The sequence below is a fragment of the Amblyomma maculatum genome, chromosome 9, assembly GCF_055883805.1.
Source record: "Amblyomma maculatum isolate TAMU_Amacu chromosome 9, ASM5588380v1, whole genome shotgun sequence".
Lineage (NCBI taxonomy): Eukaryota > Metazoa > Arthropoda > Arachnida > Ixodida > Ixodidae > Amblyomma > Amblyomma maculatum.
Genome location: NC_139352.1, coordinates 11,258,382 through 11,286,198, shown reverse-complemented (window position 1 = coordinate 11,286,198; position 27,817 = coordinate 11,258,382). Strand labels below are relative to the sequence as shown.

Here is a 27,817-nt window from a genome sequence, read left to right as displayed (position 1 = left end):
ACGAGCATTTTTTTCTTTATTTCGCCTTCAATGAAACGCGGCTGGAATTCGATGCTGCGGCTGCGCGACTGTGTTGCTTTCCTGAACGTTACGTCCTTTAAAAGGAAAATGCTACTGAGGGACAGCGCGTACTGAGGAGAGTGCCCCAACCAGCGTGCGACTCCCCGAGTCAGAAGTTTATACCGTTTCCTCCGCTCAACGGGCAATCGTCGTATTTTAGCTCCTTGGCGTCTGTACGCCATTCGATCCATAACAAAACGAATTTCAGTTACATTACTATCTCACAGCCACTATCAACTTCTCTCATCATTCTCCTCAGGTTCTCTCAGCAAGCGGTACGCTTAGGTTTTTTTCGCTATTGTGGCAGTCTTTCTCGTCGCCCCTGCGCTTATTTTTATTCTTGTTCACATCCGCAGTAGTCGAAGTATCGCACGAGACCATTGAAGTCACTAAATGAGTAAATTACACTCGCTGGGATAACAAAACGCGAACGCAGAAGGAACACAGCGGCCGCAACATACACGGCGTCAGCTTTTGCGCCGCCTCAGTATTATCCCCCGTCGGCCGCCAGGTGGCGCCACACGTCTCAGCAAACTCCATTGCAGGTTGCCTATAGAGATACCAGTGGCCGGGTGAATAAACCGGCGGTGGAAGCTAGCAAAAAACGACTGGAAGATTGGTGGCTTAAAAGCAGAAAAGTGACATAATGTTAGTAATGTAGAAACAAACATTCAATAAATAGAATGATGGTATAGTTAACCAATCTAAAACAAGATATAGGGAGAAAAATGAGCATGATAGCTACTGCTACAACCCCGTTTCAAAGAGGACGCTCCTATATTCCATCCATTCCATCCATCCATGGTGGAGGACGCAACGCTCTCAGAAGCGCTCGGCTACCACAACTGCGAGGAGAAAGATGAAGACGGCGAAAACCACGTCGCCCGCGTGTACTGCTGCACCTAGCTGAAGCAACTGCTGCTACCAAGCAGCAACTGACTGAGTGGGTGGGCCACTGTGCGCCGAGTCTGATGAGGCATCGAACAGTGACACTGCAATCTCTGACCATTACTAAATTTCATTCTCTCTTCTCTTCTTTTCCCTCTCTATTTGTGTCCTTTTTATCTAATACGTATACATTTATTCAGGCTAGGACACGTGGTATGTATTTACACGCTGTAAAAAGGGCCCACCACCACTACATCATCATCGTAGTGCCATTGAGAGGTATAAAGGGCTAAGCCTTAAAATTAATCCAATTAAAAAGAACGAAATCACCAGAAGTGCACTTTCATTGAAGATTGAAGGAGAAAGCCCACCCCAGTGGAAACAAGCCAGGTTGCATGAGCCCCTTGGTTGGGAAAAGCCCGCTACCCGAAACAAAACTCCCAAACCTTGTGGTGCGGGAGGCCTTGCAAGTATAGCCGTAAGATGATGATGGTCGCAGGTTGAGGTCTGTACCCTCACAGGAGGATAGCACATAGTGCATCCTTCCATCTGACAAGGCAAGGAAAAAGAAGCAGAAGAACGAGACGGGGCGCCAAGGGCGCGATTTCGGCCAAGGCAGCCTCGCCTGGCTTTCGCGGACTATAGCCGTGGGATTTCGCGCCGCATGCCTCGACGTGTCTCAGTCCGCCCAGGGTTCAGGATAGAGGCCGATAATCGGCTTCTACAACTTCACCGTCATCGCAAGCGACCAGTGGCTGTCTGCAACTTCAAACCAGGCAACAGTTCAAACCATGTGCTGGAATTGTTTCGTCTGACGTAAAAAAAGGTGATGGCATTTCCGGCGATGGCGCGGGCACTTCAAAATTGTTTCAAGTTGTGATATAGGTGACCGGAACTTGACACCGGTGCTAACAACAAGGCGCCGTCTTGAAGAAGACACCTGTACTTGAAGAAAACACCTGCAGAGCAAGATGGCACAGAGCGTTTCGTTGACAAAGTCGTCCAAAGCTGGTGCCAGGTCTGGGCTCTCGCTGCAGAACATGAACAAGGTGAACACAGCTGAACAAGCAAAAAGTCAAGACCTCGTGCCTGGCCTGCTCTACTACGAGTTCCTTCCGCTGGTTCGTCGCTCGAAGACCACTGGACTCCTGGAGTTCCAAGGATTTGAGTGAGTGCAAATTTCGATCGTTGGAAAATTTAGCCTATACTGTGTGGCGGCAATGGCACGAACATTTCTTTGCTCTATATAGTCATTCCAAATGTGGTCCTTCGCGCAATGATGGTGCGTTTTGCAGGCAGTTACTATTCTTCCCCCTTCGAGACGGCCACCGCAGGCTTGACCCCAGCCCATTGGCCGGTATAGCCGACTTTCACTCCAGAAGTTCTTTATAACCTCCTTGAGTGACGTTGAGAGGACCGGCCATCATCCATACGGATACACCGCGGCGACGTGCGTAGCCTGGGATTCAATTCGGTTATGTCTGCGCAAGCGAACTTTTGCCTTCACAAATGTAGGAAGTGTTAACTTTCTTATTCATATATAACTGCAATTAAGGAAGGCCTTGCTCCAATTCACCGGACAGCCGCTGGAACCAAATCCCCTCGCTGCATGTGCTTGCATGCTATACCTGAAAAGCCAATCACATGCACAGGGCTATGATGAAGATTTTCTGCTGAATTAGCTCATGTTATAATAGCTCAAGGCAAAAATTCAGAATACTCATTTTGTTTCGTACCGCACGTACAATGGCTACTCAAAATTTTGCGTGACAGAAAAAAAAGAGTACATGTGATTAGCGGATGCAATTAACCTGCCTTCCTATGCACTTTTCTAGATAAGAGTGTAATCGGAGTCTGGTAATAATAATAATAATTGGTTCACAGGAAGGGAAAGGCGCAGCATCCTTGCTATGTGGACACCTGAACCGCGCCGTAAGGGAAGGTATGAAGGTGGGAGTGAAGGTGGAAAGAGAGAAAGGGGAGCCGTAGTGGAGGGCTACGGAGTAATCGACCACCTGGAGATCTCTAACGTGCGCTGACATCGCACAGCACACGGACGCCACTTCGTTTCGCCTCCATCGAAACGCAGCCGCCGCGGTCGGGTTCGAACCCGGGAGCTCCGGACAGTAGTCGGGCGTCTTACCACTGCACCACCCCGGCGGGGCAAGGAGTCTGGTACACTTTCACCTTTCGCGCAAACACAAATAATAATATTTATTATTATTATTACAGCCTGAGTATCTTTAACGTGCAATGACATCTCACAGCACACGGACGCCTCGTTGTCAGTCGCCGGCGGTCAGGATCGAACACAAACGACACGAGATACACTTTCCTCCCTGCACTAGTCATTGTGTGTGTGTGTGTGTGTGTGTGTGTGTGTGTGTGTGTGTGTGTGTGTGTGCGTGCGTGCGTGCGTGCGTGCGTGCGTGTGTGTGTGTGTGTGGGGTTCAACGTCCCAAAGCGACTCCGGCTATGAGAGACGCCATAGTGGACGATTCCTGAAATGTCGACCACCTGGGGTTTTTTAACGTGTACTGACATCGCACAGCACACGGGCGCCTAGTTTTTCGCCTCCATCGAAAAGCGGCCGCCGAGGCCGGGATTCGATCCCGCGTCCTTGGGAACTGATTGATTTATAGGAAGGGAAAGACGCGGTAACTGTCTCACTTGATTTCTGTGGACACCTCAACCGCGCCGTAGGGGAAGGTAGGAAGGTGGGAGCGAAAGTGGAAAGAGGAGCCGTAGTGTAGGGCTACGGAGCAATTTCGACCACCCGGGGATCTTTAACGTGTGCTGACATCGCACAGCACACGGACGCCTCTTCGTTTCGCCTCCATCGAAGCGCAGCCGCCGAGGTCGGGTTCGAACCCGGGTACTCCGGCATAGTGGTCGGGCGTCTTACCACTGCACCACCCTGGCGGGGCGCGCCCTTGGGAACAGTAGTCGAGCGCCGTAGCCACTGCGCCACCCCGCCGGGGCAGCGTGTGCGTGCGTGCGCGCGCGCGCGCGCGCGCGCGCGTGTGTGTGTGTGTGTGTGTGTGTGTGTGTGTGTGTGTGTGTGTGTGTGTGTGTGTGTGTGTGTGTGTGTGTGTGTGTGTGTGTGTGTGTGTGTGTTTGTGTGACGGTACTTCTCCAGCGCAACTATTTCTCAGGAAAAAAGTCATTCGCCTAAATGGTCGCACTGGAGTATAGGTGCAAAAAAAAAGAAAGTTAGTAGGATGCAGGTTCACGGAAAAAAGTTTATTTCCACGCTACTCAGCGCAAATCACCGAAGCAAGAGCGGACATGCGTGCTTAATTTTCTGGAAATGTGTCAGCTGAGTGGCTGTCTTGATGACTGCTCACCATAAAGCATCAGTCGAGAACAGTTCCGTCATACGAGCCCCGAACATTGCTTCCGATCTGTTCGCCAGGCGAATTTCTTACGCAGTGCTGCATCGCTTCGATCCCGCGGGAATAAGTGTTCAGCCTAAAGTGCACCGTTACACATCCACGAAACACTCAATCGATGCATGCATGTGCACTTCTAGTATGCAGCTCCGAGCTACGCTATTTGAAAAAAGTATCTGCTACTATGTCTGTTTCGCTCTTTGCGATGAAGAGAGGAGACTCCAACATGTACATAGCGCACACTCGGACAGCTCCTTGATGTCGATGACGTCACACCGATCACATGGTATGTTACGCAGCGGCGATGCTGTCAGAGGCCAGATGTCGACATCAGATAAAGCGGCGCATTCCTCGAGCTATCAGTGCAGATCATCAAGGGCTTTACAGCGAAGCTGTGAGTGGTGAAAGGTACGTGAGCGGCAAATGAACCACTCAAAGCTTTGCTAGAAAACCCTTGATGCTCTGCGCTGGTGACAGCTCGACAAACGGCCCTCTTTATCATTTTGTTGTTTCAGTGTAACGAAACAACCTTGCGGAGTTTTCAAAACCGTGTTTTCTTATTGTTTATTCTTTTCAGCTTCAGTCCTCTTTTCATGCAGTGACACATTTTCTAGAAGAAGTCCTCTTATCACAATAATATCCGGGGGCTTAAGCTGCTAAATTCAGTATTCGGTAGAACCAGATGTTTACAACTGGTCTCTATCGGAAGGTCTTAGGACACGATAAAATAGCTCTGTTGAGACCCCTGTAATTGCTTTCGACTGCTAGCGAGTTGGGCTACTTTGATCTGTACGTTGAAGCGTCAAAGCTCCGCATACCCACCAAACCTGGTCCGGCGCTGCAGAGACGTTGTGGAGCGCGCCAGCGATTGGTACCGGCAGATCTGCGGCTACCGGGTGGTCTCCATGGAAACGGTCCAGTTCAAGTTTCGCGACAGGGACTCCAATGCCTCTTCATCCGGGGAAGCAGCAGCGATTCCTGCATCTACCTCGGAAGAGGACCGCTCCAAGTCTTCGGCGGCGAAGCATTATTACGGCGACGGACTCAGGTGGGCTCGCCATACTTAACCTTAACATACGCGTGATGTCATTCTCTATGTTTTATACAAAATTTGCGGGATGTAAGAAGCAGACTAAAGCTGTGTGCCGCCTGTGTCAAACTCGAATGTTCCAGAACTCATTTGCCTCAAAACCAGGCATTGACCGTTCCGAAATGAGGACTACTCAGGGTGCGAAGTGTCAGCACAGTGGGGAGGTGGCTGGCACCTTCCATGCCGTCTGGACGTGCCAATCAAAAACATATATTCCCCCAACCCCAATTCAACCAGAGGCGGCCCTGCTCGGCATACTAAGTGGCACGGGCCGAGGCTCTTTATTTTTCTTTCCTTTTCTGCCTCAACATAACATATGTCAACACCTCAAGGCTTAAAAGGCCTTTGTTTGACGGACACGGGCAGCTTTGCTTGACAATAAGGCCCCGGAATAGGAGCTCCAGTTATACTATTGTGAAGGGAGGGACCAACAAGGTCTGCCCAACCACCTCTGTGCAAGGATATAATGGTTAATAAATGTTGAGCCACCACTACCAACGTTGCAACGCAAAGTAATATCTGGTCGTAAGCCGAGCTACCCGAGCTGCAAGTGGAGTTTCGCCATTTTACTATGACGTAAGCACGATGCGGTGGCGCTTCTATCGCCTGCGTGGGCCGACTGTGGTTGAAAAGTAGGCTTAGCGCCCATAGGAATACACAGAAGCGAAATATTCCAAAGTAGTTTTCGAATTTCACGGGTCATCTGTTATGTCGTTATTCGGTACAGATAGCAACCATGAACACCCTGGAATAGATCGTGGAAGTGTGAAATCTCATTACCGAGGCGAAGTATTTTTAAAACACCGCGAAACGTATGGGGGTGCGAGTTGAGAGGGCGACCCATAGAAATATACATGTAAACACAACTTACCGCAACATTTTGCTCGGTTCAGCAGCGTTGAACCCTTCTCAGTTTTTGGTGAACGTCTTATACGATGCCCCGACGTCATGTTGCATGACACACTACATTCTCTTGCAAGTAATGCAAGTCTGACTTCCTGGACGGCTCGCAGCACGATAAACTGACCGCGCACAGTTGCAGATGACCATGCACCACCCGCTGTCGCTAGCAGACGCTCCGGAGCTGGAGGCGGCCGCGGTGGGTGATTTTATTTTTGTGCTGCGCCATTTTTAGTTGTCAGTTTTGTTTCATTTTCTGGGGTTCGGTGCAGTTTTAGGTGGGACATTTCAGTGCGCTAAATCCACATCAGATTGCGCGTTACGTACTTGCCGTTCAAATTCTCTCACTGCAACACACTAAAAACGGCCTGAAATGAGCACCGTAAAAGTTACGCCACATGTCCTGCTGCACCGCAAAAGTGACAGCGCCTCAGGATTGAAGCCACACAGTTTTCTTTTTTTTTTTTCGAAATTTTTCCACGCTGCCACAGTGGCAGTGTGGTCGTGCATATATCGATGCCTCTCCGCTAAAACTAAGGCGTCCATGCTACCTACCGCGTGCGTGCATTCAGGGTGTGGCTCTTCCCGTCCGAGGCTCACATCAACGGCGGCGTCGAGCTGGGCTTCCGTGACCTTGATCCGCAGCTGGTGGAGGAGCCGGCTGGCCACGTCCGCTACGAGACGGTGCCCGACCTTCTGGAGCGCTTCAACGCTGAGCAGGCGACGGCCGCCAGGCCCCCCGTGCCGGGAAAGATCGTGGCCGTCGAGTCGAGGGAGGTGAACCAGCCGCAGAAGATGCGGCGCGACGTGGCTCAAGGCGACGGCTTCGGCTACTTCCAGCTCTTCAGCCTGCGCACCTTCTTCTACCGCGGGCTGCCCACGCGGGAACGGATACGTGAGCGGCACATGGTCGTTCAAAATCCAGCGACATCTGAGGACGTTCTTCTGTGTGTTCCTCGAGAGAAAAGTAGATGGCAGCGAATTTAAATATATTAGTCCCTCCTTCGCTCGCCGAGTATTGCCGCAGATAGGTATAATACTGCGCTGACTTCAAGAAGTAAGTTTTGGGCAACACACACACACACACACACACACACACACACACACACACACACACACACACACACACACACACACACACACACACACACACACACACACACACACACACACACACACACACACACACACACACACACACACACACACACACACACACACACACACACACACACACACACACACACACACACACACACACACACACACACACACACACACACACACACACACACACACACACACACACACACACACACACACACACACACACACACACACACACACACACACACACACACACACACACACCAGAACCTAAACCATGGAATTACTCCAAATGCTTATTCTCTGCTGAGGACCAGGTAACCACAAGTCAACTGGTGGACGGTAGAAAGATTGTCACAGGATAACTGGCCGCACGAAAACTGGCGGTTCCTCATGACCTCGAGCGTGCCGGCATCTTGATATTATTCCGCTACAGCATTACGCCAAAGACGTAAAAGCTAGAGATATATACTTACTTTCTGTTACCAAGTAGGTACAGTAACCTTAGACTACTGTTAACCAAAGGAATAGGCTTGCTTCCGTAACGGCTCATCATCATCATCATCATCATCAGCCTGACTATACCCAGTGCAGGGCGAAGGCCGCTCCTATATTCTTCCACTTAACCCGGTCCTGTGCTAGCTCATATCCACTTGACCATTGCGAACTTCTTAGCCTCATCCGTCCACTTAAATTTCTGTCGCCCCCTGCTACGCTTTCCTTCCCTTGGAACCCAGTTTGTTACCCTCAGCGACCATCGGCTATCCTCTTCTCGCACTACATGTCCTGCCCATGCCCATTTATTCTTCTTGATCTCCACTAGAATTTCAGTAACTTAGTTATTTATGTGACCTACTCTGCACGCTTCCTATCTCTTAACGTTGCCCCTACCATTTTTCGTTCCATAGCCCTCTGGGTTGTCCTCAACTTAAGTAGAACCCTCTTGATTAGCCTCCACGTTTCAGCCCCATAGGTGAGTACAGGTAAGATGCAACTGTCGTATACTTTCCTCGAGCGATACCGGTAAGCTGATAGTCATAATCTTCGTGTGCTTGCCAAATGCGCTCCATCCCAATCTTATTCTCCTTGGTATTTCCCTTTCATGGTCAGGATCTGCGGTTACTACCTGTCTTAAGTAGACATACCCGTCTACTACTTCCACTGCTTCGCTACCTAACGTAAACTGCTGTTCCTTCCCGAGGCTGTTGAACATTACCTTAGTCTTCTGCATATTGATTTTCAAGCCTACCTTTCTACGTTTCCTGTCCAGGTCAACAATCATTATTTGCAGTTCATCCCTTGAATAACTTTGCAAGGCAATGTCATCAGCAAATCACAGATTACTTTATTCTCCATCGACCCTTATCCCTAAATGCTCCCATTCCAAGTTTCTGAATATTTCCTCTAAACAAGCTGTGAATCACTCAGGAGATCGTGCCTCCCCAGAGACACAATCTCCCCATTATTAATTATGGTTTATTGTCGAGTAGCCTCTATAATTATTCTATCTGTCATGTAACAGAAAGAACAATGTATATAATATAACAACTACATGTCTTCATATATTACGAGAGAACTAAGCATATTAGCCGTCACGAGGAATCACAGAACAAAAATGTAGACGAGTCATATATACGTAAAAGCGCTGGAAGGTGTATGCAGCGGTCGAACAGCCTGCTTAGTCCTCCCTTAGCGATAGTGAAAAGATACGTTAACCTCGAAGAGCGTCAGGTATACGAAGACAGAACCTGTCCAGTACGAACTATTCACCGAGTGTTGGTGAGCTAGAACTGTATTGAGAAGGATTGCCGATAAATGCCAAGGCAGAAATTCAGATCTGCTGATTGCATTACGCTACGAAGTAAGAGACCCAAAGTGAGGGATCAAAAAGGTAGGTCTAAAATGAATATAAAAGATATGCAATATTCTGTCGAGCACAACAGTTTGCGATAGAAAGCGATGCGTTGGAAACTGTAAGGAAAACATCTATTTACGACAGGTGAATTATAACATTTTACTCGACCACTAGATAATACGAATGTAGTGCATTTGGATGGCACTGTCATGTTATGAATAGCAAATTACCAGTTATCCCTCGCGTGTAACAGTAATTACATCTTGCTAGTATACTCAGCTGTGAGGAAAAACTTGAAGGCTATCAAAGAGGCTGGGAATTAAGGGGCTCACAGACCGATGAGTCGCGGGAACAAATATGATGGGCGTAATGATAAAAGGCGCAGGAAGCGTGCAGAGTGGGGCAGGGAACAAAGACGATTCACTGACGACCTATATAGTTGAGATCAAGGTCAACGAATTGACAAGGAAAGGCCATACGTAATGTGAAGGAAGATTAATCGGCGATCATTCTGGGTAACGATAGCAACAGCAGCTAGTCGAGTGCGGCTATATCTATAGCGTACAACATTTGAAGTAACCGGATAATAGCCAGTACAATTTCTGCATTCTGCATATTTTCCTCGGGCAAAAATTCGTTGGCACCGAAACAATTATGAGTTCTTCGCTCATTTGGTCTTTAATTGGGCGATGCGTTTACACAAGCAGCAGGTTCATAGACGAAGTTGAAGAAGGAGAAAAAGCAACCAGTAAATGAGTTATATGTGTGTCTGTGTTGTACTTGCTTCCATCGAACTCCCTTGAGTATGACCCGATGCTCTTCCCCTATGATGTGTAACAGAGGTGCGCGACGTGGTGCCGAAGCCTCTGGACGACTACGCCTTCGAGGACTTCACCGGCGTGCTCAGGCGTGCTTCGCAGTGGCTCCAGAGCGAGAGCCCGCTCAAGCTGTACAACCTGCAGACGCTGTTCGTCAAAGCAAAGCTCGGTGGGTGTTCGAAACTTGGCTGTAAGATGTGGTTGTATATATAGATGCAATACTTAACCTGTAGCTGGCCTATTGCAAAATGGCCGTCGCCATCAGCGTGAATGGTTTACCTTACTGTTTTTCTCCATTGAAACATAGAACAATTGCGCTTACCGTATATAGGGACATGATTGAAATAATGCTCTACGCTACAACAAAGATTAATGACGTTAAGGACAACACATGCGCAGAACATCCCAGCACCAACTCGCCCTACTTGCTACCCTTACATCGGGTCATGTATAGCCCCGGTACTGTGCAATATATTGTTAATTGATCTTACATCAATCGCTCTTTACACGATAATTTGAATAATTTTAACAATGATAAAGTCCTTAAAGTATTTCGGTATATGGACGACTTTTATAATTGTTCTCAATAAGCATTGCTACATTTCGAATGAGGCTACACTAAGAAGAGTACTGGATGATTTTAAACTGCATGGGAAAGGATTAACTTTTTACTTATGAACTTAAGACATCCTACAGTTTCTAGATTTGCGCATGAAGTTCAAGGAAAAGTACGTGTGCTAATCGTACTCTCCTCGTTGCACAAAAAGAGCTCTTGTAATGCAACTCGGCCCATTCAGAAGTAGTAAAGGGAGGCATTGCTTCAATCAGCCTGGAGTCCGCGCTCCGGCGATCGTGTCTGCATGAGATGCAAGCGAGTTCCGATTACCAATTCTGAGAGGCTCTTTTCCGCCGGCTACTCTGGGTCGGTTGTTGTGTCTGTGGCTGAAACGCCAATGAAGAAAATGAAGCCGGATGCATGCAGTACAGCCGCAAAAGCTTTTGAGGGCAACCAGAGGCCTTATGTTGTACCTTATATGCATAAAGTCACCCACAGCCTAAGAAAGTGGCTAAACGGTTCAACGTGCCGATGGTTTTTTTCTGCCCCCAAGAAGCTCGCTCAGCTTATAACCGTCGCATCACTTGCGAAGACAAAAAGCAGGGTTGTAAAAAGAAGCATGAACAGCGTATTGTTCGCTGCGCCACGAACATTTTGTACGAAATCCATGATCATGTGGCAAATCGTAACCTTTCTATCTGTTCACTGATGTGTGTTTCTCCAAAGACAGAGAGCGAGAATTCCTTCTCCCTCTCTTAACAGTGGCGCAATGTGCGGACTTATTCTCCATTCTCAATTCTACACTGAAAACGAAGCCTGGCCACCTCCTCACAATAGAGGGGCGGTTTTTTCTACTTTCAAAATTGACCTTGAAGGCGACTCTAAAGACTCTAATTCCAGGTTCGGCTATTGTCTTTGAGTTTACAATAAATCCCTAATATACATCGAACCCGGATATCTAGAATTACCAGCGATTATCCAACAGATTATCCCAGACACAGATTATCCTCATGTAAAAGTGTAGGACAGTTTATCGCACCCTGACTTCGCCGATCATCGGACATATCGAACAGCATGGCGCGCCTTACAAACTGCCGCTTCTCTCCTAACTCGCTCTTCAATCACTTTTCGGGCGCGGAGAGAAGTCGGCTGCGCGACCTTGCAAATCTGGTTGGAGCACTATAGCTTTGTTAAACAGGGTTATCAGGTGAATATGGGTTGTGTATGAGGATAGCATTCATTCTCATGAAGTAATTTTCTTCATATCATCGCTGTGAGGCGGTCAGATCAACATAACAAACTAAACTAATGCCTCTCGCCACCCCTCGTCTAACGTAGCTCGCTGCTCGAGGCGTTGCGGAAATCAACTCTGTGTAAACTTTACTGAGATTATTTTGTTTATATCTACTTATATTATGATGAAACTTCTTCCAATAGACAGGGACTAATCGCAAAGCCTCATCCACTACGGCTTCCATACGTACGAGACACGTTATGTTTAGGTATACCCATTGAGTTGTGCTTTACCACTGCAGCATGCCAAAAGGCGGCACGTAACCACTAGTAGCTTGACACTTGCGTGGGTACAATATATTCTTGTATCTAGGTTGCAGACAGGCCTATCTATCAGCGCTTTTGCTGTGTCATACCTTTTGGCATATCGAGCTATTGCGCGATCGCCTCGAGTTTGATATATCCGCGGGTTTTAGTAACACCTATTTTTGTCGACTCCAAAGAGCTGCTCCTTGGATAATCAGACGAACGCCCTAACCAGCTCCGCCACGCCAGACACGTGAGAAACATCTTAGTTCTCCATGTCAAGAATTCGATCCTGCCATTTCCACGAATATAATATATATATATATATATATATATATATATATATATATATATATATATATATATAGGGGGTGCAACGACGACGCCTTCAACCCGGTCTCCAGGAGGGCGTGGCGCGCGGCACACGTACACCATCTGCCGCCAGCTGTGAAGACCAAGCGCCGCAATGAGAGCGCGCCATCGCCGTCGAGTGGAGCTGCTCACCTCAAATCCGGCACGGCAGAAGCACTGTGTGATCATTGGGGTTCTGGCAAATAAACACTGTAGTAGACTAGGCTCTAAATGATATCGCTATTAACGGGTTTTAAAATATCTCGAGAATTCTTCACGCCTTGCACGCGCCGCTAGCAAATGTATGACGTCAGAATTGCGATCATATGGCTATGGCTATGTGCATTGTCCCGAAAAGTTTCGACTCGCCTCCTTTGTAACACGTGGTCATGCTTGTCTTTCGACATTCACCGGCTTTTTTTAAAGCCGTGCCATGCGGGCACATATCGTTAACGTTAAACACACGATCGTGACAAGTGCCATGGTCCTTGCAACCCCATCACGACTTAGCGTGATAATGTAGTACGCATCTGACCCGCACAGACGTTCCCCCGGGCACGGCACTGTCTCGCAAGGTCCGCTCGTTGGTGCGCTACCTGAAAGTGCTGCGCATCGTGTACAGCACGTTCCCTGAGAGTGCGGGGGAGTTCCGAAGCCTCCGATTCCCGCGCTGCCTGTCGCACCGGGTGTTCCTGCCAGCGATGGGTCGCGGAGACGGCCGAGAGCTACCCGTCGCCGAAGCTATCCGCGCTCTCAAGGCCAAGATGAGTCTCTGGAGTGTCCAACTGCGTGAGTTATACCATCACTAGCAGCTCAATTACGTTCCTTGCAGGCGAAACGCACCTTCTCCAGAGATCTCATTAATCCTGTCCCGTTTCAGTTGCAGTCATTCGTCTTACCTACTCAGTTCCATAGTTTCCTTGCGTCCCCTGCGGCGCTTTCGCTATTTCAGTCCACATTAATTGCTTCTCTTTGTTCATTATCATCATCAACAACCAAACCATGTCCATGCCATGTCCACTGGAGGACGAAGCCCTCCAACATATCGTTCAACTTAACCCGGCGTTGCGCTATCTGCAGCCACTTAGACCCCGCAGACTTCTAATCTCAGCCGCCCATCTGACTTCGTGACGTCCCTGCTGCGCCTAATTGCCTTCGCTTGAAGTGACTGTCGGCTAGAATATCGCCTATTGTCTGGCTGCTCTCTTCTTGCCTCTAAACGTTACGCTGTTATCTACGTTCAATAGCTCAGTATGCATGGGACTCTCAATTTAGGCTCAGCCCTTTTCGTTAGCTTCCACATTACTATCCCATAGATGAGTACCGGTAATATATCGCTAATATAGACTTTTCTCTTGGAAGCTTCTGGTAAACTGCATCTGGTCACGAAACTCCTCCGTAACGCTATGGGAGAGGTTCATATACCGCCCGCGCCTGCCGCGCCACGCCGCCACTGGGCACTGAAGGGCACCGTTGAGGAGCTCAGCAGTGTCGCGACCGATCAGAAAGCATCACCGCTGGTACGAATTTCGACGTCTCGTGTTATGCTGTGCGTTGACATCGTGTAACTCGTGTGCGTGGAACAATGCCGAACACTTGCTGCGTACCAGGATGCCGTTCCGGCTACAAAGGTGCGACCGAGAAGGTCTCGTTGTTTCGCTTCCCTGCTGACAAGGAGCTGTCGGAAAAATAGAAGCGTGCAATACCGCGGGGAGAGACTGGTGACTTCACTTTCGATTCTAAATATGCGAGTGTTTGTGAAAAGCACCTTCACATTGCGGACATCATTCGTGTCGAAGGCCTGCTACTGGCTCTGTAGCTGAACCAACCGGCGGGGCAGCCACAAGAACAACAAAAAAAAAACTGATTTATTTATAGGAAGGGAAAGGCATGGTAACTGTCTCACTTGTTTTCCGTGGACACTGCAACCGCGCCGTAAGGGAAGGTAGGAAGATGGGAGTGAAAGTGGAAAGAGAGCAACGTGCGGACAGGAGAAAGTAGAGAAGAAAGAAAAAGAAGAGAGAGAGAACGATGCGCGCTGCAGCAGCCGTCGTCCACCACCTAAGCGGTGGCGGGTGCAATGACGGCCTACAATAGAAAAAAATTCGGTGGCAGGTAAGACGCCCGACTACTGTGCCGGAGTTCCCGGGTTCGAACCCGACCACGGCGGCTGCGTTTCGATGGAGGCGAAACGAAGAGGCGTCGTGTGCTGTGCGATGTCAGCGCACGTTAAAGATCCCCAGGTGGTCGAAATTACTCCGTAGCCCTCCACTACGGCTCTTCTTTCTCTCTTTCCACTTTCATTCCCACCTTCCTCCCTTCCCTTACGGCGCGGTTCGGGTGTCCACAGAGCAAGTGTGACAGTTACTGCGCCTTTCCCTTCCTGTGAACCAATTTAAATTTAACTTTTAAAGGCGATAGCACTGAGCCCTGCGGCGTGCCTTTGGTTCCCAACTCTATCGTGGGAGATTCTAGATTTTGAAATATCATGCAGGATTTTCTACCCGATAAGAAGTATTTTATGTAGTTCTACGTTCGCTCCCCTACTCCGAGCACTTCGAGACCTTCGAGGATAGCCTCGTGCCTGACATTGTCGAAGGCCTTGGTGAGGTCTAGGCCCAGGATCACTTTGACGTCTTTCGATCGCGAGTCTATGATATCATGCTTTAGTCGGAGCGTTACGTCCTGCGTCCACAAGTGTGGTCGGAAACCGACCATTTCGTGCGGTCACAGGTCGTTTTGCTCCATGAAGCACGTTAATCTCTTCTGGACTACGTGCTCCAGCAACTTCCCTACGCATGAGGTTAGGAAATTTGGTCTCAAATTTTCCAATTGCGGGGGTTTGCCTGGTTAGGGTATTAGTAGTATGTTTGCCGTTTTCCGTTGATCTGGCAACTAGCTCGTTTCCATAACTTTTCCAATGAATTCCGTTAGAAGACTAATGGAGTCATCGTCCAGATTCCTTAGCATTTTATTAGTGATCCCATTGGAGCCCGGGGCTGATTTAGTTTTCAGTCTTACAATTTCTGCCCTTACCTCTGCCTCCGTGATGGGGCGTCAAGCGCCTCGTTGGGCGTGCCATCCATGGAGGAATTGTCATCGCAGCTCGGGAGAGGGGAACGCTGGTTGTCTGCAACGTACGTTTTTACTAACTTATTCATCCTTATCCAAAGAACGCTGTCTAGGAAAATTCAGTTAATTTGGACACCCGCTCACGCTGCCGTCCCTGGTAACGAGGCGGCTCACGATCTAGCCCGAGCTCTCTACTTCCGGGTAGCCGAACACTGGGCATACGACAAGCGTCTGCAAAATTACGCGGAAATCATAGACCATAATAAATTGGGACCTAGACTGGTATCCCCGCCAGATGTTAGCCTAAATAATAAAGAAGCTGTCCGTGAAGGCGACTGCAAACTAATACCTTCATGAACCCGGTCTGGGCGTTTCACGCGCTACCAGTCCTTAGGGACAATGATCAGTGCAAATACTGTGGGGCGAGAGGGACCCTCGGCCACATAATTTGGGAGTGCCCACAATCTCCAGGGATAGGGCAAAATATTACAAGTAGAGAAGCCCGGGATACCCTGCTGCGAAGCGCGGACCCTGCGATCCAGCACCGCACCGTCCATCTGGCGGAAGAGGCCGCAACAACCCAAGGGCTACTTGCCAGCCTCTAATCCGCGGGCGCACGACTCCCCGCCTTCCCCGGCACACGTGCCGGGGGCGGGGAAGAGGAAGTCCATTTCCGATGGAAATGGTTTGGTTGGTTTGTTGGTTTTAACGTCGCAAAGCGACTTAGGCTATGAGAGACGCCGTAGTGGAGGACTCCGGAAATTTCGACCACCTAGGGTTCTTTAACGTGCACTGACATCGCACAGCACACGTACGCATTGCTTTCGCCTCCATCGAAAAGCGGCCGCCGAGGCCGGGATTTGATCCCGCGTCCTTGGGAACAGTAGTCGAGCGCCGTAACCACTGCGCCACCCCGGCGGGGCCATTTCCGATGGAAATAAAAGTTGTGCAACCGGTTAATCAACCAATCGGTGGGAGGATTAGATGGACTGTTTTAGATTGAATTGGGACTAACTAGTCATTCATCAAGACTAAATAGTCATGAGTAATGACAATGACGGGTTATGACGTCATCACGTGGTGACGTCATCGGTAGTGACGTCATGACCGGATGTGGCTTCACGACGTCCCATCCTGTCATTACGTTACGAGGCGAAGGCTCCCGTCCCTTAGGCCTGCTTGCCGGGGGCCTCTTGCTATGGGCCTCTTTTCCTGGGCCCGTATTCCGAGTTTGCGTCGTTATTAAAAGTGTCGCTATCTCCCCGACCTCGAGTCATCCGATTGGTGGAAACGCCGGAACAGGATGTTGCCACCTCTTCCGGTTTCGTAGTGGCAACACCCGGTTCCGTCGCTTCGACCAATCACAAGACTCGAGGTCACGTGAGGTAGCGACACTTTGATAACGACGCAAACTCGGAATGCGGGCCCTCGTGAAAGAATGTTATCACGTCACATCACCCCGCCGGACTTCGATCCAGGCGTACGTGCGGCGCCATTCATGAATCATTTGGCGCTTCCTCGAACGCTGTACATCACAGCATTTAAAAGCAGACGCAGTGCAGCAACATCAGCGGCGTTTCAAATTGGTTTACGGGAATGAAAAGGCGCAGTATCTGCAATTCTCCGCGGACACCATCACCGAGTCGTAATGAAAGGAGAAAGGAGGGAGTGAAAATAGAAAAAGGTGCCGTAGTGGAGGGCTTTAGACCACCTCGCAACAGATGCTTTCACCTTATCGGTCAAAAGTGCCCCCTATCACATAAATAAAGCTGGAACCATAGAGTAAACTACTACTATGTGGAAAATCCATGTTGTTGAGTTGCCAACCGCACCGTTGGCATAGCCGACGAAGCCAGAGCTGCTAACAAACGGTCTCTGACTGCGCAGCACGAGCCGCGCCCTCCAGGATATCCAAGACTAGCCACTATAAGTGGTTACTGCCTACAACATCTCCTGCCCCGCCGGGGTGGTGCAGTGGTAAGACGCCCGACTACTGTTCCGGAGTTCCCGGGATCGAATCCCGGCCTCGGCGGCTGCGTTTCGATGGAGGCGAAACGAAGTGGCGTCCGTGTGCTGTGCGATGTCAACGCACGTTAAAGATCCCCAGGTGGTCGAAATTACTCCGTAGCCCTCCACTACGCCCCCCCCCCCCCCCCCCTCTCTCTCTCCACCTTCACTCCCACCTTCATCCCTTCCCTTACGGCGCGGTTCAGGTGTCCACAGAGCAAGTGTGACAAATACTGCGCCTTTCCCTTCCTATGAAACAACAACAACAACAACATCTCCCCTGACAGAGAAGCAGTCTCTTGGACGGAATGACGCAACATCCACGGAGGCGTCAGCGCAAGCTGTGTGTGAATCTCTTGGAGACACTAAATCTCCGGGGGCGTTACGTCCGTGCCGTCACCGAGAGATGCCTTGTCTGCGTGTGTATTCATGTAGAGATGCCTCATAGATGTCTTTGTTCTCTCGCTTAATTCTCTTCCGCAGGCTTGAGAAAAGGGACAAGATGGGTTCGATTTCGCAGCACAGTGCCGTCTCCGGTGTTAACCATAAACGATGTAGGCTTGTCCGAGGGTGCCTCCACGGTCCCTTTTCGCTTTAAGTCCGTCACCCATACTTCATCGCCTGCTGGGAAGTTGCTGCACACCGTGTCGTCTATCGTAGCTTATTCGCTGCTGTTCGCGGTATTGGGTTTCAAAATTCCTGAGATTAGTTACCTCTGGTAAATGGGGAACAAGCATTTCGGGAATAAGAGGAAGCTTTGTCCGCAACGGCCTCCCCATCAATAGTTCAGAAGGGCTGTAGCCATTTTTCAATGGAGTAGCCCTGTAGGATAAGAGGGTCAGGTACGGGTCTTAATTAGTCTTCATTGAAGTTTTGATGATTTTCACAGCAGCCTCGGCGAGTCCGTTGCTCTGTGGGTAGTGTGGACTTGATGTGATGCGTTTGAATCCGTATTTTTGAGTAAACTTGGTGAAGCCAGAGGACGAGAACTGCGGACCATTGTCGGAGACCACCACCTCCGAAATGCCATGTCGGACAAAAACTGATTTGCAGGGATTGATCACTGTACTCGATGAAAGCTTCCCTAGACGACCCAGACGGCCACTGACGTCCGACGGACAACCGAACTCGGCCGCAACTCGGCGGCCGATTTCGGACGTCCGCCGGAATTCCGGCGTACGAACGAAAGCGGATGGTCGAATCCGTTCGCCCAGCGGACAGCCGCCGTGCGTCCGCCACTGGATTTGCTTTTACACAGCTATGATATAGTTTGTAGTCGTCGTGCTCGTCTGAACTGCGTATAAATCAGTAATACCGTCAAGTCTGCATTATATGATGCCAGAGCGAATCGATGCGATAGAAAGCGTTTCCATTAAACAGTTTTTTTTTTTTTTTATTTTCCGCATGTTTCATCGTTGAATTCTTCCTTCAAAAATTTTTGATTAAATATTAAATGACCATTAAACACTTTTCTATCATGATGCTTCGGTGAAATTTTAATCAGTAGCTGAATAGACGCAGCAAGCAGCAAGCTCAAAAAGAACGAAACCGAACCTATCCTCACAAAAATCTGAAATGAGCCAATCCAATCCACCTGACAAGTTGAAGTTTAGTCATGGAAGACGGCTTCACGTTTACGTGTTCTGCATTTTCTGCGCAGTTACAAATACCTACGGCTGTAATGCACTGCTAGCATTGTTTTTGCTGTGGCTTGGTGCGGCTGGCACACTTTGTTCACCCGCCGATTCCAAAGTAAGTATTTCACCGAACTTTGGTTTCTTTAGTGGAACTTTTCGATGCACCGATAGTGGTGAGCTTTTGGGTAAGGAAACAGTACAGCAGCCGAACGGTCGAGTGTTTTAGGCGAGACTGACAGGATGGCTCCGCGCCGACTAACTAAAGTGCAGCCTCAAGTCTGAGGGCCATCTTTCTCGGCATTACTGGACGCTGCGCCAGTAAGCCGCGCAACTTCTCTGTCTCTGATAAAGGAGTGCCTGCCCGAGCTTTAAAGGAGTTAATTTGTTAACCATGCGCAACGTACTGAGTTGTAAAAACTATACGAGAAAACTTTTGCACTCCTCGAGCCTATCGTGCGACATGCCTACACTTGTGAAAACGTCGCGACTTTTTTTTTTTTTTTGTTAATGGACAGCCGCTGATCTTTCTCTCTCGAGCTTTTCGGCAACTACAGTTTCTAGAAGGAACGGCTGTAGCTACTAAATAACTAAAGGTTTAGTACTCACTCTCCTTCAGCTTTGACAAACCAGGACAGCACCTTGCGCATGTTGGTTATGCATGTGGGACCGAACCGCGCAGAACAACCGGACAAGGAGATAAGAGAGAAAAAAAAAAAAAAAGTCAGCACTTGTCTTTTTCTTGACCCGTTGTTCTGCGCTGTTCTGGCACGAATTTGACATACCGCCGCCGCGATACAGTTGGGCTGTGAGCTCTAGTGCCTGCAACGCCTTCTTTTATGCAAAACAGGCATACTGGGAGGCCATGCAAGCCGCGGGCTCAAAAAAAAAAAAAAAAAAAAAGAGCACGAGTTGAGCAAAAGTGAGATGAAAACAAAATTGTTGTTGCTTTGTCCTTACAGATATTCAAAGGCTCCTCAGAACTTCACTGCATTATTGACAGCGAGATAATGCTAAAGCTACGCTAGAGCCATGCAGCACCTTATAGTGCATGATACTGAGCTTATGTCTCGCACTGAAAGCTCTTACCATGTTCTTAGATTATCATATTAAAGTAGCTTTAAACCCATGCTTGTTAATACAGTGATAGCCATAAATTGAATCTAGGGCATCATGCTCACATACAAGGCTTCTGATAACCGCTGGTCACATGATGTGGGCTATAGCAGAAACCTGTACCTGGTCATCTTACAAGCATTTGTGCAATTGATGCTTTTAATGTGTTGTAAAAGTTTTTGTGTTCTGTTTCTGTATGGGAATGCTTTCCTTATTGAAGGCTAACATTTGGCTTGCTACAGCAAAACCTCTACCTAGTCATCCTAAAAACAGCACCGCAGTTAGTGCTTTTAGTGTGTTGTAAAAGTATTTGTGTTCCGATTCTGTATGGCAATGCTTTTCTCGTTGAAGACTAGCATGAGGCTTCCAAAAATTTTTCAGATGCCATTTGCAGTAGCCGATTTCGTAGGCCAACAGGAAGCAGCACTTTGAACATGGAAAACTGTCATCCACGGGGGAAAAACTGCAACATTCCTTTGCATTCTCATTTCTTTGGTATGGCTAAAAGTGAGTATTGTATCATTATCTATATTATTAATATTGAATCATGATTGTCAGTGTTGAAGTTGTTTGAGCGTGATGATTTTAAACACACAGGACATCCCATCGACATTAAGGTTTTAGCTTGTTTACATGTAGGATGTAGAGCTGGTTTCAACAAACTTTATGCAGCAAATTCTTTTTACATTGTCCACCATGTTACTTTTTGTCATTGTCCATTGATGTAAATAACCAGTATTTTACGTTTACACAGTCGTCCACTCTTAGCTTGAATGGGAATGTGTGGCATGCAGTTTGCAAAATAGCAATGCATCCATCACAGCCATGCATCAAGGCTAAGTGGCTTGTGCGTAGAGGGACCAGCCGCTCCAGCTTCATGTCATCTGCCTCTTTGCTCCGGTGTGCAGACATGCATTGAGGCAAAGTGGTTTATGTGTAGAGAAACCAGGAGCTTCTTTGTCACATCGGGCTGTTTGTTACGGTGTGCAGATGCTCATCGAGGCAAAATGGCTGATGTGTAGAGGGACCAGGAGCTGCTGCTTAACGTCCTTCTACTCTTTACTACAGTGCACAGCCGTGCATTGATGCTAAGTGGCTTGTGCATGGAGGGCCCAGGAGCTGCAGCTTCACGTCTGCCTCTTCGCTCAGGTACGCAGGTGCGTATTGAGGCAAAATGGCTTATGCATAGAGGGACCAGGAGCTGCTGTGTGGCATAGTCTGTATATTTGCTATGGTGCATATCGAAGTACAATGGGGGGGCTCATGTGTAAAGGTACCATGAGCTGCTGCGTCATGTCGTCTGCCTCTTTACTATGGTGCGCAGGCATGCATCAAGGCAAAGTGGCTTATGCATAGAAGGACCAGGAGCTGTTGCTGCACATCTGCTATGATGCGCAGCTGCGTATTGTGGGTGGTGGTGGAAAACATTGCCATCAGATACAAATACAGGAGGTTACTCACTAGCTGACCCTGAGGGGGCCTGTCCTGACAAAAACAAGGGGGCCCTAGTTTGGGACCCCAGTGGTGGTAGAGGGACTAGAGGCTGGTACTTCACGCTGTCTGCCTCTTCGCTACGGTGCAGCTGCGATGGATGCAGTGGCATCTCAAAAAGTGCATGCCACGCACTCGCATGTTCAGCCTGAGTGGACGACTGTGTACCTGCTATAGCTTTGTTATTCATAGAATAAACCTAGGCCAAGTTGGATAAATTATAGCTCACCTCATATGTGGTCAGCAAAGAAAAGCCACTCCAGAAAATCTGATGCATTTACTGTCATAGGATTCTTATTCATATGCATGCTACTGACAAGTCAGATTCTTCAACCTCAGAAATGCCAGAAAAATAACCAAGGGTGCGTCTGCAATAGTCTAGCTCGCTCTTTGCAGACTTGAGTCAGATGTGTGTTCCATTGTTGTGGGTGGGACAGGTGTAAATCTTTGATTTTAAGCTTGCAACAAGTATGTTATTGTAGTTTAATGGCAAAACGCTACTAATAATCGCAGCCCCCCGTGGCCTTTATCCCCTTTTAATAGTGTTGCTAGACACTGAATTATTAGTTTACTCTGCACTGTTTCTGTCTAGTTAATGTGCGAAGATGTACATATATTTATATGACTTGGAGTTGTCGACTTTGCACTTAGAAACATTGTAGCATTATCTGATGTGTTGCTTTCATTTCTTTAATGATTTCTGTAAGGGATCGGAGGGTATGCTAGGCACCATTATTAGTCTGCTCTTTTTGGGTCACCTGTTCAATGCCCAGCTGCGGCCGTCTCCCACTTGCCCTCGGACAGGAGGCGGAGAGACGCGCACAGAGAGGCAGCTACAGTGCTTAACGGAAACGTAGGCAGAGAGGGAAAGAAGTCCCCTCTTCCGAGGACTTTGCTGTCGCACTCGAAGACGCGGGGACAGGCAGTTTGTTCTCGTTGCTGTGTCATTTAGGGGGCTCATTTTTATTTAAGGAGCTTTACGAACAGTATACAACTAAGGGGTCCTTAGTACGCTGACTGGACCCATCACCCGGAGGCAGCACAGCTTTGAAACGAGCACCTCTTTTGGAAGAACTGCTTATCGTTCAAAGAAAAAACACTGTCAGCTTGAAGTGTGTAAGGCCCTCTTCCTTGTTGGGGAGCCCATAAAAGTGACAATTATTCAGTGCAGACACGCTGAGTGGGGTCTCATTGAGGATTCCAACCCTGGATGTCAACAATGGTGGGAAATGGCGGCGTTAAAAAAGGGCAAGTGTGTAACAGTGACGGTATGATGCGGAGCGGGAGGATGTGGGTTGGCTCTTCTGATGTGGTCCGCAATGGTGCTTACTCGGACGCCAATAATTGCAATAATTGCCCTGTAAAAGGAGCCGCCAAGGATGCAAGCTTTGGGCAACAATGGTTGCGCACGTGGGACACCGTTTTGATGGGTTCTAATTTTTTTTTTTCCTAGGGGAGAGAGTTTGGCATGTGACCTATTGAGCCAATCATTTCGAGGTCCATTCTCTAAATTCCGTTTGTTGTGAAACGAATTTGTTGTCCCTTTTGCATTGCTTGTATTAGGGAGAGGGTGAAGAACTTACGAAAGTGGAAAGACATGCCAAAATGTTTGTTAGCCAGTCGTGTGAGTTCGTTGTCATTGGGGATGAGAAATGTGGGCGGAGTCCCGAAGTTAATGAAACGGCCCCGCGGCCTGGAGAACTCGTTCTGAGCTAGATTTTGATCTCTTTCCTCTTCGGCATAGATCATGGTCATTGTTTCACCTGTTGTAAATACGTACATTCATGTATAAAATTTTCAGTTCATCTTCCTCTCCGTGTGCAAGTTGTTGTTGCCAGATGCAGTAAATTCACTATTTTCATTTCTATATAACGTGCCTTTCTGAAGATGGTGAGCTCTTTTGTCCAATCCTGTAAAAAAGCAGCAAAGCGCTCCCAAATCTTCCACAAAACTGTGATATCTTTAATACTAACTGCGGCTTGGTGTCACTCAAAACATGTAGTTGAGGTAGATTTCTTCCCCCCCCCCCCCCTCTTTTTGTTCGTTCGAATGAGGACCAGAGGACACTAACTCTTGCTTTTGTAATGCCCTAGGCCCCGCCTTAAGGCAGTACTCCAATGTCAATACCATTTTTATAGCTATGGCTGTCCAACAGCACTAATGTCTTTTATACACTTCTTTTACTAATCTATTACCCAAGTGGTGGCTTATACTGTGGGGGCGAAAGTCTCTGGACAGTATGTCTAGATTTTGGACTAGAATCGCGATGTAAACGAATTGTGACCTTATTTCTCTTGCACACTTGAAAGAACTAATGTTCAACTTTCACATCGACACGTATGGTCCGAGTTTCCTGGTCGATGTGAAAGTTATGTGCTTTGATTGCAGTTTGTGTAGTCCACACACTTGTCCCCGATATTACATAGGGGCAAATTAGGCGCCTTTACAGGGGCAGTTTCTTTGGCGCCCACTACTTTCCCCATAAAAAAGCTACAGTGTTTCTTGTGAACAGCTGGCTGCATTACTAAGACCATTATTTTTTTGTAATTTCTTGTGCGTAGTTGAGAAATCCATGACATACATGCACAGCTGGTTGCCAGAATTATGCAACCATATTTCAGTAACTAACATCCATGCTGCATGCTGCCGGTAATACATCAGGAGCTTGTGGTTGTCAGCTTTTTGTGTTTTGTGTAACTATAAGCCTTGCTATTTTAATGTCACATATCGCGCTGTGGGTAAACAAATAACTTTACTTTTAACTCTTGTAGAAGCATGAACACTGCGCAATCACTGCGGCGGGCTATGCTTCCACATTGGGCTTTAGCCACATGTCAAATGTCTATCTTTATTCTGCTGCAGCAGCTTGCATGTTATCAGATAAGTTACTTCGTCGCAGCTGCTCTAAGGAGACGCTTTCTAGACGCTTGTAGCCTAGATGTTGATGTTGATATACCCCCGACACGCCCAGGGAATGTCTTCGGTAGAGGGTACATGGAAACCAGCGAAATGTGCAGTTTACAGAATAAAAAGGTAACAATTTTAAATGATCTTATTATTGATCACTTCTTTTCAAAGCAGGAACAATGACTTTAGAAATCTGCCTGTTAAACCGCTCAAAATGCAGGTTTCTGCCGCCAATGCGTACCTGTGTAATACTGCAATGCTCTGGCTGTGCTTTATGTTCATATACAGCATCCTTTATGCTTAGTTTCTCTGCATGTGCACTCCATGTCTTGGGCATTGCTGAGGGCGCATAGCAGCAAGCATAACATGCCATGTTTGGTCAGAGTGGCATGTTCAAAAAGACGACACAAAAACATTAAAATACTGAATGCCAGGTTCTGGTCAAACTACGTTTGTATCTTTTGTTCTGCATGGCTTTTGCTGCAGTTATATGACCTTTCTATATAGTATGTGACAGTTCTGAATGGAGATGCATGTGTACAGTGCCATCTGGAAAAAGCAATTGAGAGAAACTGGCAGTTGCCCTTGGAGATGTGTAATCAAAGTTCAGCACAGATAACTTGAATTTCATTTTCTCTTCTATTGCAGGAGGAGCCCAGCCTGCTCTTTCCATCTTAGGCCTGAAAGACCAGCAACAGCTGATCGAGCAAATGCACAGGATAGTAACTGCTCCTGGAATCCCGGCCTGCGGAGGCCGCCCACAGAGAACTCGCTCATCTCCTTGCTAATTCCGAAATATTAGGTTTCAATAAATACCTTCTCCTCCACCACCTCCCCAAGGGAAGAGCTGTCACGGCCAAGGATAATTAAAATTATTCAAGTAGATTCTTAATACTCCAGTTGGCCTGCATTTTACCATGCCATTCCTTAACATCGATATTTTTTTAGTGTAGACTATTTATGCATGCAGTTTTTGCAATAAAGCCAAAAAAAATGCTTTTTTTACAACCTCGCATGCTGGTATGCCTATGCACTTAGCATGTTTTCAGGAATGGTGCATTTGTGTAAAGCTCAGCTAGCATATGTGCCTCTTTGATGGAAGTTTTAATTGCACACTACTGTTCAGTGCTTTGTGTGTGAAAGTAAAGCAGACAACAGGAAACTTGAACCTGTTGCATATTCTATTGTCTGCTTTACTCTCACGACAAAGGCATTGAGCACTAGTATGCGACTGAAATTTCCATGGCACATGCTTGCTGAGCTTTACACGAATGTTATTGGCAAGTTTTTACACCAATAGCGGGCCCTGCAAGCATGTTCTGGGAAACGTCCGAATGTCCGCCTCCGGCTGCCCGTCGGACGTCCGTGGGACGCGATCCGGATCCACGAACGATAGTCCGACGGACGTCCGCTGTACGTATATCGAACATAACCGGACTTCCGTCGGATGTCCGAAGGTCCGAAAACGGACGTCCGTCGGTCGACCGTCGGACGTCTGTGGCCGTCTGGGGAGTCAGTACGGGTATCTGGAGTAGTAATGAGTCACAATCAACCACTAGTGGCTACTGAACAAGAAAAGGTCCATTGCAACTCTCTGTCATGGTCTTGACGGAAACGCAGTGCTCTGAAGGGGCATTTTGCGGTTTCTGGACGTCTTGACACATTCTTGACAAATGTTTTACGGTGGTTTTGATGTCTTTGGCCACTATATGTATATAGTCCACCAAACGGAGTCCTTTGCGCGGGCCTGTGTCTTCGTGATGCCGAAGTCACCTTCGTGCAAAAGGTGCAAAATGTCCTTCCTGCACGTGAGTGGCACCACCACACGGGTTGCGTAGAGTAGCAACTCGTCTTGTATAGTGAGCTGTTGACGATGCTCGTAAAAAGCTTTTACGTCCAGAGGAAAATCTCGTCAGGAAGGCCAATCTTTTGTGCAGTGTTCTCGGAGATATATGTACATGCGATCTGATTTCTGGCCTTCTCAGCCCCTCAAGGCAGTGCTGCTTGATGGGAAGAGTTGTCCTCATGTAGCGAACGAAAGCTTCGACACCGCTCTCTAGCTCTATGTCGCCAGTCTCCTGCAAAGGTACTCTAGAAAGTGTGTCGGCCGCGAGGTTTTCCCCGAGGACGTGTGTCACTTCGGCCTGATACCTTATCATTCGCATTTTAAGTCTTTGCAGCCGCGGTGTAAGGTCATCAAGACTTTTTTGCATAAAGATAGGTACCAACGGCTTGCGGTCTGTTTCGGGTTTGAATGACTTGCCGACGAGGTAGTCCTTGAACTTTCCGCAAGCCCACACGTCTTTACTTTTGAAGCCGAACTATAAGCGTACATGCAGATAGCTCTCGCGTAACTCCAGGTTTAATCACAAGCTAAACCACGGCAAACTTTTCTCACTGGACGGGGCCTTAACGCTATCACGTTAATATGTGTGTTTATTTATTGACAAAATAGGTGCTGGAGCGAGGTGCACGTGCGGATATGGTGGTTGTGGAAAGCACAAGGGAAGGCCCACGAAAGACGGCAGCAGTTGATTGGCACACTATACGGCTACGATTTAGGGTGCCTCGATGACCCTACTACAATTCCGGAGAAATATCGCCTCCGGAAACGCGAATGAGTTCCATCTAACTCCTGATTCGGTGGTGAAACGACATAGGGAATTGGCAACTGCAGTGCGTCTCAAGTAAGCTGCTGCAGGCTCATAACAGTGCATTGCGATGGCGTACTTTTGCAGGCGGGAACATCCTGTGCGCCGAGTCTTTGACCGTTGACTACCAGCCTTCATCGGGTCGGGGACTGAGCAAGATCAATGCTTCGGCTCCAAGCAAATCCGAGATAGCTCCCGACGCAGGAGGGAGAGACCTGCAGCGGCGAACGCGCGTGGTCCTCTACTTCCGCGTCTACACCGACTTGCCCGACAAGCGGGACAAGGCCGCCTCGCCAGTGTCCCTGGTCAGCCAGTCGCACTTCTTCCGCACGGGTTCCACCACTACCGGCGGCAGTAAAGAGCCCAAGTGCCGCATCATGTGA

The 27,817-nt window shown here is 48.2% G+C and overlaps 1 protein-coding gene, 1 long non-coding RNA gene and 1 other non-coding gene across 3 annotated transcripts; all 3 read left to right on the top strand.

Annotated features, from left to right (window-relative positions):
* The first annotated feature begins 1,919 nt into the window (after positions 1-1,919).
* LOC146178288 (uncharacterized) lies at positions 1,920-27,817 on the top strand. The gene is made up of 6 exons (XM_084579667.1): positions 1,920-2,116; positions 5,185-5,388; positions 6,903-7,225; positions 10,133-10,279; positions 13,100-13,345; positions 27,522-27,817. The coding sequence occupies exons 1-6, from the start codon at positions 1,920-1,922 to the stop codon at positions 27,815-27,817; spliced, it is 1,413 nt and encodes a 470-aa protein (XP_084435793.1).
* On the top strand, positions 17,589-17,660 carry TRNAS-ACU (transfer RNA serine (anticodon ACU)). Its single transcript has one exon. It is a non-coding gene; the product is annotated as a tRNA-Ser (tRNA).
* On the top strand, positions 19,136-26,309 carry LOC146178289 (uncharacterized). The gene is made up of 4 exons (XR_014700586.1): positions 19,136-19,387; positions 20,767-20,892; positions 21,454-21,534; positions 25,432-26,309. It is a non-coding gene; the product is annotated as an uncharacterized LOC146178289 (long non-coding RNA).

What these genes read in the sequence shown, in the direction of transcription:
- LOC146178288 (XM_084579667.1), top strand. Translation starts at nt 1,920, where the DNA reads ATGGCACAGAGCGTTTCGTTGACAAAGTCGTCCAAAGCTGGTGCCAGG. An exon ending in GTTCGTCAAAGCAAAGCTCG is followed by an intron (nt 10,280 to 13,099) that starts GTGGGTGTTCGA and finishes TGACCCGCACAG; the next exon opens with ACGTTCCCCCGGGCACGGCA. An exon ending in TCTCTGGAGTGTCCAACTGC is followed by an intron (nt 13,346 to 27,521) that starts GTGAGTTATACC and finishes GTACTTTTGCAG; the next exon opens with GCGGGAACATCCTGTGCGCC.